This window comes from Rattus norvegicus, chromosome 3, assembly GCF_036323735.1.
Source record: "Rattus norvegicus strain BN/NHsdMcwi chromosome 3, GRCr8, whole genome shotgun sequence".
NCBI classification, from domain to species: Eukaryota; Metazoa; Chordata; class Mammalia; order Rodentia; family Muridae; genus Rattus; species Rattus norvegicus.
In genome coordinates, this window is record NC_086021.1 from 133,482,103 (window position 1) to 133,493,047 (window position 10,945).

The 10,945-nt window shown below is 42.4% G+C and overlaps 1 protein-coding gene across 2 annotated transcripts in view; it reads right to left on the minus strand.

Annotated features, from left to right (window-relative positions):
• Window positions 1-7,365, minus strand: part of Secisbp2l (SECIS binding protein 2-like) — a 46,445-nt gene extending 39,080 nt beyond the window's left edge. The window contains exon 1 of one of the 2 annotated variants that reach the window (XM_039104555.2): window positions 6,915-7,365. In XM_039104555.2, the coding sequence (XP_038960483.1) occupies window positions 6,915-6,938 (24 nt within the window). In that variant the 5' untranslated portion in view covers window positions 6,939-7,365. The remainder of the gene's footprint in view (window positions 1-6,914) is intronic. The other variant, NM_001168527.1, reaches the window with a different exon arrangement.
• Between the last annotated feature and the right edge of the window lie 3,580 nt (window positions 7,366-10,945).

Here is a 10,945-nt window from a genome sequence, read left to right on the forward strand (position 1 = left end):
TTCTTTAAAAACAGAATGTTAACTATGTAAATTTATAATCTAAAAAATACCACTTTCTTTTAATAAAACAAAGTTGGTAAAATTTGGTCAATATTTCAGCCAATCAAAACAATTACCTTAAAAAACAATAGTCCTAACCAGGACATTTTTCTACTAAATTCATTAGGATGACATTTAATAAACGCTCTCACAAAAACACGGGTTTGTCTCATAAAAGTAATTAACAAATGCATGAAAACTTAAATATAAGGATTTCCTCTGAAAAGATGAATGGTCCACACAGTCCGGGATTCATATGAGAAATGCTTGTCAAAGTGGGGGAGACAGAGCTGCCGTCCACCCTGCAGTGTGCCGTCGTCATTCACACCACTAACAAACAAGGGAGCAGACACCTGTGAGCTATGTTCACTGTGTGATCCATGGTGTCCTCAAGTACAACTCACGAAAAACACTTCGGAGTGCCAGGGAGATGGCAGGTCTCACTCGGCCACCCAAAACTAAAACACAGCATCCCAATAAAGGGATTTCCTACTTGGGAAAAAGCTGACTTCCAAAAACAATGCAGATGATGAGAACCTCTTTATACAGTTTATACAGGTGCGGGGGGTTCTATTTTAATTACACTAAAATGTAATTTTTAAGGATTTCTTTTAAAAAATCAGAGTCCTGAACATAGAAGAACTCTAAAGAGTTGTAAGAATCTAGATTAATACTTATTAGTATTTTATGAAGCAAAGAATATGAATACATCAAATGTCTATAGTGAAAAAAGGAGTCAGAATAACTAACTATAAACAGTTTTAAAATATCACTTTTCTTGACTTCTTTCCTGTGCCCACCCACCTCTCTTACCCCCCCCCAAAAACGACAAAGTCATCAAAAGCAAACAACCTAATCAATTACTTTGGTAACAAATTCAAATTCTTGCTCATAGTAAAAGTTGCAACAAGCTTCTTCATACGGCTTCTCTTGTACTTTATATAAACATGTGACAGCTCCAAGTGACTTGCTCAGAATGTATGGCTACGTAAGCCATTGTGTGCGCACAGGCACAGATACACAGGCACACTGCACACAGGTGCACACACGCACAGGCACACACATGAATGCATTTTTGAAGACCAATGCTCCTGTACTGATTTCTACTCTAAGTGCAATTCCAGATCCCAGAGTTCAACAATAAAATTTGCAAATATTGAAATGATCCTTTGTTTTTAGCAAAGAAAAAGAGGAGAAGCCACCACAGTCAACAGCTGCATAAGCAGAAGACATCATCAGAAAGAACAGACTGACAAGCTTTCTCCCACAGTTCCACCTTTACATGGTTTCCAAAGTTGTTCTCTGTGACTTTGAGGCCTTCGATTATCTACCACACATCTAACAGCCTACAAAGCAATGCTGAGGGCAAACTAATCCTTTAAAGTCCAAATGCCAAAATGTAAAATTTGGCAACTTTTAATATTAGTACAGAAAGCAAAGAAAAATGTCTGAAAATACTGAAAAGTTAGACTACTACTACTTTATAATAGTATTCCTCAGTTTGAATTTCCATGTTTTAGTTACTAGTTTTTATTGCCATTTTTTTAAGTGTCTCATTATTCCCAGGCTAGCCTTGAACTCATGATACCCTGTCTCACTCTCTCATAGGTGTGCACCAGCATGTATAGCTCATGGTCTACATATTTATATATACACGTTTAAAGGTTTCTTTCATCTTTTACGTGTGTGTATGTGTGTACGACTGTCTGTGATTGTGTGCACGGAAGGGAAGTGAGTGGGCATATGCAGCTAGAGGGTAGAGTGCTGTAGAACCAGAGTCACAGGTAACTGTGTGCCACCCTATGTGGGTACTGGGAAGTAAACTTGGGTCCATTGGTGAGTCCTATGCTCTCTTAACCACTGAGCCATCTGAGAATTACACTTTAAAGAAGTAAACTGTTACCTTACTGTTAAGCAAATGTAAATATAGGCTAGAGAGAGGTCAGCAGTTAAGAGCATTGACTGCTCTTCCAGAGGGCCCAGGTTCTATTCCCAGCACCCACTTGGCAGCTCACAACTGTCTGTAACTCCAGTTTAGAGGATCTGTTGCCCTCTTCTGATTCCCACAGACACCAGCCACACACCTGTGCACAAACATGCCACCAAACACTCATAGACACAAAGTAAACGAATAAAAAATATAAAGTAAGTGGAACTCCAATGACAGTATAATCATTTTTATATTTACTGTCTGCTTCAAAAACCCCACTCAGAGGAAAGCAGTAGCTTTCACAAGTTATTTCAGAACTTCCTAAACTAATGAAAAATATGAATAATTCTGTGAAAATATTCATGCATTTCACTTACTAATGTCAATAATAAAATGCAGTTTATGTATAACCTAGAAAACCAAAGATGTTATTCGAACATAAAAGTATAAAATGCCTCCGTAAGAGAGTCCATTTCCCATACCCTGGGATCACAGAGAGCCTCAATGACAGTCACCCTGGCTCATGCTCAGAAAGGCACTGTACCAAGGTGAGCACAGGCCCAGAGAGCAGTCAAAAGCACAGTGCAGCAGAGAACCCACACTGCTTCCTCAGAGAAGCCTCCAGGAGAATGCAAATAATCTTCCAGATTAGGCGACAGAAAAGTGACACCCACCTAAAGTCAGAACTAAAGTAGAACATGATGAGACACTCTCCCACAGTGAAACTCAAGAGTATGTCCCACACACCCACAGGAGGAGACCATGAGACCTCCACATCCTATGCTAAGGTGAAAATGCATCAAACTCTAAGATGCTTTCTGCACCCAGTGGTACAGATAAAATAAGGGCCTCCTGGGGGATGAAGGAAGCGTGAGATCCACACCTGCTCTCGAGGCTTCGAGACCAGTGAGGAAATCGTCAGGGGAGGTAGAGTGACCATTCACCTCCCACTCACACGCTTCCCACAGGACTATTAGAGCCTGTTAAGACTTGATGGTGTTTTAGAAAATAAAGCCACCCCTTCACATGTATAACTTTCATAGTATTTAATTTGTTAATCCTGCTTTTACACTTATTTTCTTGCTTGCTTTATATGAAGTTTCTCCCCTGACCTCTTGCCTTGATGGACAATTTTATTTTCCTCTTAAACTATGTAACACAGAGAGTGTTTATGATCACACGTCTGTGTTAGAACACAACTTCAGTCATATTCCGTGGTTTACAGTAACACAGCGTGCTCATGACTACATCTGTGTCAGAGAATGTCAGTCATACTCTATGGTTTACATATGATACATAGTTATACTTTTCGAATAACCTACCATTCTATTTTTTGTCTTTGACCTTTGATATTTAGTTAATATTTTTCTAATATCATTGTTTTTTATTTTGTTTTATAAAGGTTTAAAAATATCTTCTCTAAATGAATGCACTCTGATTCAGAGTATTATTTTAAAAATATAGTACGTTTGGTAACTTCCCATAAAAATGTCAATAGTGACCGGATAATAAACGTTTTATAGTAATACAATGCAGTTGTCTAATTGTGCAAGACAGGTACTGGACCTTCACTACAGTCTTAATGGTCCACAGATGCTCAGATCTTGGAGTGAGTGTGAACTACACAGGCCATGCACGCCCTTCACTGTTCTGTTTACCTAACTCTCCACTAATTACAACAGCTAACAAATTCAAGAGCTATGTAAGTATCTCTTATACTGTGTGTTGTTTGGGGCACAACAAAGACATAAGCCGGGCTGGAGAGATGGCTCAGCGGTTAAGAGCACCCGATTACTCTTCCAGAGGTCCTGAGTTCAATTCCCAGCAACCACATGGTGGCTTACAACCATCTGTAAAGAGATCCGATGCCCTCTTCTGGTGTATCTGAAGGCAGCTACAGTGTACTTATATATAATAAATAAATAAATCTTTAAAAAAAAAAACAAAAAAAAACAAAGACATAAGCCTGCACATGTTTAGTACAGACTCAACTTTTTCCCTCAATGTATTTGTGATCCAGCTGGTTGTTTCAGGGATGTGGGACCTACTGACTATGCCTTTACTTTGGAGTGCTGCTACAGAGTTCAAACCATTTCCTATTTTTATCATGTTATTTCATGTCCATGCATGTATGTGATACGTATATGGACTGTTCTTTTTCCATGGGTTCCGGGTCAGACTTGATAGCAAGAACTTTTACCAAACGAACCACTTCACCAGCCCAATCTTATATTCTTATTTGTGACAAAACTACACAAAGCCCCAGGCATTCACTGCATTTGTTTTTCTAGGAATGAAAAAGAATAATCAGTGATTCTGTAGGTCCTTCTAGAAGTCTGACCTGAATGTACTAAAGTTAAGGTGACTTTAGAGTTCTGAGACAATATACAACAGCCTGTGAACCTCAGTGTCCTGTCACTTCTACGCTCATTATTTATTTAAAAACTCCAAAACACGCCTGGTTTCCTAAACAGAGACACGGAATCAATGTAAACAAATGAATCCATAATTCATACTTCCCACCCCTTTACATAAGCTCTATTATCATCATCATTATTACTGAGAAAAAGGAGGTCCTGGAGAAGGCTTCATCAGTAAAGCACCTGTTGTGTGAAAATGAAGACTGGATTGAATTCAGCTCCCTAGCACCCAGGCAAAAAGCTAGTTCACAGGTAGGAGCCTGTAACCCCAGCTCTGTGAGGCACAGAGAGGAAGATCCCTGAGATTTGCTAGTCACCCAGTCTAGCGGCGTCAGTGAGTCCCAGGTTCAGTGAGACAAAAAAAGTAAGGCAAAGAGAAGCGGAGGATGATATCCGCCCAATCTTGACCTCTGACCTCTATATTCACATTATGCACATTTACCTCCCACTCGTAACACACACACACACACACACACACACACACACACACACACAAATATCATACCAAATAATGTCTTTACAACAGCTAACTCTGACAGTTAAAAGTTGTTTTGACTTAATAGTCTTGGTAAAAGAGAATACTGGAAAGGCTTCCAGTTGGAAGATGACTCTGGTCATTACTAGAATTAGGATTATTCATCTAGCACTCTATCACCAAAGAATTGCTCCTTATGGACATATATTAGGCTTATCTTCTTATAAAAAGAGCTTATGTAAGCAGTGGGTTACAAAGCCTATGGCTCGGATGCTGTCAGACACAAATGCTTGGATTTAAGTCACTCCTGTGCAGTCCACCAAGGATTTATTACTTAGGTTAACTTGGGATGCAACAAGTCTGAGTGGAGTACAATTATCACAAACTAACTTATGCAAACTGCTAGCCTGACAACAGTTAATGCTGTAGGCATTTCCAGAAATTCTGAATATAAGCCAACAACAGCTTAAAAGGAAAAACCAAAACACTTGCCATGGGGGATGGGAACTTGGCACATATCACCAACACTTCTTGAAGGCCTTTACCTAACTAAGGCTGTCTTGTACTTCCCCCACTGCAGGCCAAGCTGAGACAAGAGGTACCGAAGGTTAAAAACAAAAACAAAAAACAAACAAACAAAAGCCTTCAACATAAAATACTTTCGCATGGCTTTTTTTTCTAGCTCTTAGAGTTCCAAGGGTTTAAGTACATGGTGGAGTTTGTGGGATTACAGGGGAGGATGCTATCTAAATAGTCTGCTACACTTGCTCTTAGGATAATCACATGCGAAGAGCTATGCTAGATGCTACCATCTAACTAGGTAATTACATTTCCTCTGAGATGAAAGGAGCCATATATAGTGTACATATAATACATATGCATTAGTGCTTCCTGAGTGCCCACGAAGGACAAAAGTGTCCCACCCTTTCATTAGGGACACACGTGCAAGGAAATTTCCTTCTTCCTTTGTCAGGGCTTGAACTCTCGGATCCTTTTTTCAAAATTACTCTCAAAAACAATGTTTTAATTAAATTTACTACAACCCATAACATAATACTCTGGGCCACAGTCAAGTGTGTATTTACCCAGTGGTCCCACATCAATTTTCTCTTGGTCGTTTGTGCTCTTCAATAAAAACAAACTTCTCACAAAGCTTGCTTTCCTTTTTTTTTTTTAAAGTCTGTGTGGAAAGGCCCTGTGGAAAGTGCTGAGGTAGGGAAGATCCTCCATAAGAGATCTAGGATAAAATAGACAGTATGACAAGAATCAACAACGTAAATGACTAAGGGTTCAAAATTAGAAAGCTGTGTTTTGGCTTGAAAAGTCTGCAATTCAAAATCAAAACCGTCGATAACTAGAAATAAACAATTAAGAAACTTGGGAGATGGGGCTGGGGATTTAGCTCAGTGGTAGAGCGCTTACCTAGGAAGCGCAAGGCCCTGGGTTCGGTCCCCAGCTCCGAAAAAAAGAAACAAAAAAAAAAAAAAAAAGAAACTTGGGAGATGGCATCTCCTTTACTCCAGTTAATTAACTATTTGCAAAACTAACAGGCAAGTCATCAGTGTTCTCTGTTTTCAACTATGTGACTAACTGACCAAGGCCCTGGAATAGGGAAACTGACAGCGAACAAAAATCACAATCAAATTAAGTCATTTCCAGGGAAGCTGTAAAATACTGGGGGGAGGAGGAAGCATGACACTATTCTTTTAAGTTGTTTTTCACCCTGCCATTAGCCATTCCTCCCAACACTTCCAGCAAGAATTTGATGCAATCAAAACACTAAACAGACCACTAATGGAACTACTGTGCGAATACGAATATGAGCTCAACTCTTGTTCCATTTTAAAAGGAATTATTAGCAAAGTAACTAGATAGGAAAACAGGGGGAAGCCACGGTACTCTCTTCATAAAAGGAATTCACTTCAGACTGCTGTAAGGGCAACGCTTTTCGCCGCTGAGCTCAGACGGCCCCGGTCCACCACCCCCGGCCTTTCAGCCCAGGCGGCCTGCCGGCCCCGGAGGCCCGAGAGCAGCCCGGGCGCTCGCGTACCTGCTCGGCCGGCGCTCGGTCCATGGCGCCGGCGGCGGGCGCCGGCTCTAGTCGGTGTGCGCAGAGCCGTGGGCCGCTTTCTCCATGGCCCCCCGCTCGGTCCCGCCGGGCTCCGTCCGCTTCACACCGCCGGCTAGACGCCGACTCGGCTACGCCACTGGCTGGGGAGGCGGCTCTAGCTCAAGGCGGTGGAGGCGGCGGCGGCCGCCCCGGGGAGGGATCATCTGGGACGGAAGCCGAGCGGGGCCAAAAGGGCGGAGGCGCAGTAGGAAATGGAGACGTTCAGGGGCGGGGATGGCCAAGAATCAACCCGAGCGGGGATGGCCGGGGGTGGCTGGCGGACAGCCAAGGCCAAGGGTACTGCCTGGTTAGGTGCCTCAAGCCACACTCCTCCCAAGACCCCTCCCAGGAGGGTTGGACTCCCTCGAACGTGAGACGCCTATGTTCACGTTGCCCGCACCTCAGAGACTTTTCAGGAGCCAAAACCTACTAGGGATATTGTAAGAGCTTGTGGCTAGCTGCTCACTAGTCCTGTGATCCTGTCCGGACTCTAAAAATAAAAACAACGAACAAGCTTGCCTTCAGAAAAGTGCACAAATAAATTGCACACACAGAAAATCCATGAGAAGGAAGCCCTGTTAAAAAGCTCCACAAATAATGATTAATTAATGTTATTGTCCAGGTTCCAGACTCATATCTAGCCTCAATTCCAGGTTGATTTTGTCCATTTGGAACCCTATTTGTACCCAGAATCTGTATAACTACCCAAAAAACGATTATCTTCTCCTCTGCTTTCCCCTTATGGTTAAGAGTTGCTCCTTTAAATCTTCAGACCATCAGCTCCTTAAAGCCTAGAGTCAGCCTTGAAACTAGACCCCTACTAGAAGATTCCCTCTGGGGAGTTAGCCAGTCTCCAACACACACAAGCTTTTCACAAGAGTTCTGGCTTGATAACGTCAGTCAGTTGAATTATACATACTTCAGTGAAGAAAGAAAGAGTTGACTGCTGTTTGGGTCACTGGTCAGGGGATCTATGTCTGGAAAAGGGAAAGAGACATCTAAGAAATTCGCTTTGTCATCATGCTTCAGGAGATGTTAGCGAAGCCTTCTTGGTTAGTCCAGGTGTGCAAGGAGTGGGTGGTCTGTGAAGGTCCTGACTATGCTGGGTGGAAGCTGTATTCTGCCAGCTTCAAAGAATGTATTATGTCGACAGAACATAGGAAGGCTGGTCTGCAAACAACGTGATAGAAAGACATTTATGCTTGTGCATGGAGAGTTTCGTGTATCTGGTTTTGCTCTACTATATGCACACTTTTATTTCAATTGCCCATGCATTTGTGTTGAAAATGTGCAAGATGTGTAACGTTAAATTCTTCAGAGTCTATTACACACCTTTGCTCAGGATTCAATGACTGCAGAAGGAATTTAAGGTTGTTCCACAAAACGAGGCTATTTATACAGGGTGGTTACATAAGCTGGCAGATGGTCATCCTCCTTTCTGACAGAAAGATGAAAGGAACGTGTCCCTTCTGGTGGTCTTTAGCTGCAAGACACCCGACCTGAGTGAAAAGTCATAAATGGAGTACAGTATTTGAGGTTTTTCCTGTAAGAGGAAATTTAAATACAGAATCCCTAAATATTCCCTATTGTTTGATTTTTTGTGACTGAGATTGTTCTAGCTGAGACTATTCTAGGTCCAATATTTAGGTAAAGTATAAGAATTATAGAAACAAGAAGTATCACAGTGCCATATTAACTTAATGTAATCCTTAAAAGGGTGCCTTTGGCTATTAGAAGAAAATAATAAATCTATGGCTAAAATAAAGAAATTCGAAGAACTGTTTTACATGTGGTACAAATGACATGCTTATTTCACTTAGTAACAAATGTTAATATATTCAAAGTGCCAAGTACACGGCTAATCACTGGAAGTTCAGCAGTTAATGACACATGGTAAGGGCAAAGACCGCATCTGTCCCCTGGGCAAAACACACACAGCAAGTAACTCCAAAGGAGATGCATCGTAGGTTCAGTAGGAACGGGGATTGAAACCAGAGAAGGCAGATCTGAAAGAACAAATTCTAAACAGATCAAGCAAACACTGTAATAGACGAGGTCCCTGCCCCAGCTGCTTGGCAGGAAGAACGCAAGAGCTGCCTGGGTTAGAAGTAAAGGCTGACCTGAAACTTACCTTCTAGCTCAAAATCAAGAATAAACAGGGGACAGGTTGCTAGAAATATAGTTCAGCAGTGGACTGCACACCTGGCATGCATGAGGATCTAGGTTCAACCCTTAGCAGGGCGCCAAAACATCATACACACTACACACAAACACACAGAGAAACAGAGTCACACACACACACACACACACACACACACACACACACACACACACACACACACGCTCTCTGAGGAATTTGGAGGTACAGGATAAAAAAAAAAAAAAACAGTGAAAGAAATTGACTTCCTAGAGATAGTCCACGTAACAGAAGGAAAGATGCAGTATGGCCTAGAGTCATATTTAAGTTTGGTCTTCAGTGCCGAAGGGATATGGTTCAATGGCTTTTGTTTTCCCCTTGAAATAAGATGCGAGGTGACCTGCTGAGGATGAAGGTGAGAGAGTGGATGGAAGGCAGAGTGATGGTGATCCTGTACTCTTTAAAACTAAGAAAACAGACCAGGCAGTGGTGACACATGCCTTTAATTCTAGCACTAGGGAGGCAGGGGCAGGCCTAGGCAGATCTCTGAGTTCAAGGCCAACCTGGCCTACAGAGAGAGAGTCCCAGGATAGTTAGAGCTACAAAGAGAAACCTTGTCTCTAAAAAACTGTTTTTGGGGTTGGGGATTTAGCTCAGTGGTAGAGCACTTGCCTAGCAAGCGCAAGGCCCTGGGTTTGGTCCCCAGCTCCGAAAAAAAAAAAAAACTTATAAAAAACTGCTTTTTTATACCCACAAAGCTTCTCCTGGGAACTTGGATGTCTCAGTAAAGTTTCTGTATTTTCTCAGACTCTGGGAGATGCGTCAAAGTCCCCAAGTGTTTCCCTCACAGCTCCTCTCCCGTGGCTTGAGGTTAGGAGAAACATCTCTTCTGTCCTGGGGTGAAGGTAAAAGCTAGCTAAGTAACAGATCTCTCCAAAGCAGTACCTACAAGAGCTGTCATGTCCACCACACCTCCACCACTGTCACCATGGCCTACAGCGAGTGGTGGGATAACGGAGTCACAGCTCCAGGGATGTCTGAGCTGCGCTTACATGCAGACAAGAACTTGCGTTAAAGTAGAAACCCCCGGTACCCAAGGCGTTGTCTGCCAAGGACTGTTCTTCCATATAAAAGTAGATGGTGGGGCTGGGGATTTAGCTCAGTGGTAGAGCGCTTACCTAGGAAGCGCAAGGCCCTGGGTTCGGTCCCCAGCTCCAAAAAAAAAAAAAAAAAAAAAAAAGTAGATGGTGACTTAGTTAACTAACTCTGCACACAGTTAATGAGGGAGGCAATGGACCAGGTATGAGAATGCCAGAGTGAATGAAATACTGTTGTTGCTGCTCTGGCGCAATTTACCAGCTCATCTGGAAGACAAACAATGAGCATATCTTTAAAGAGTTACACTGATGAAGAGGATTCTGTGAAGGAAATAAAGCCTTATTTATGGCAACTGCAGCTGGAGAGGGAGATGGAGCCTTCTAGATCGGTTGACCTCTGTGGAGATGAAATCTGACCTGACACAAAAAAGAGAGGAAGATGAGGGAACCAAAAAGAAGAAAAATGCTGGAGGAATTCTGAAAGGAAACAGACGCAAAGAATGAAGGAGGAGAAGGGAGGAATGTTGAAGGGACCAGAGGCCAGACCGAGCCAGATCCATGTGGTCTATGGGAAAGTATCTGACCTTAAAGTCAAAGGTCATTTGGAGTTGGAACAAAGTTTAGTGGCCAGAGAGCTTGCCTAGCAGGCACAAAGCTCTGGGTTCCATCTCTAATGTTCGTGAGCAAGCACGAACACACACACACACACACACACACACACACACACACACACACAC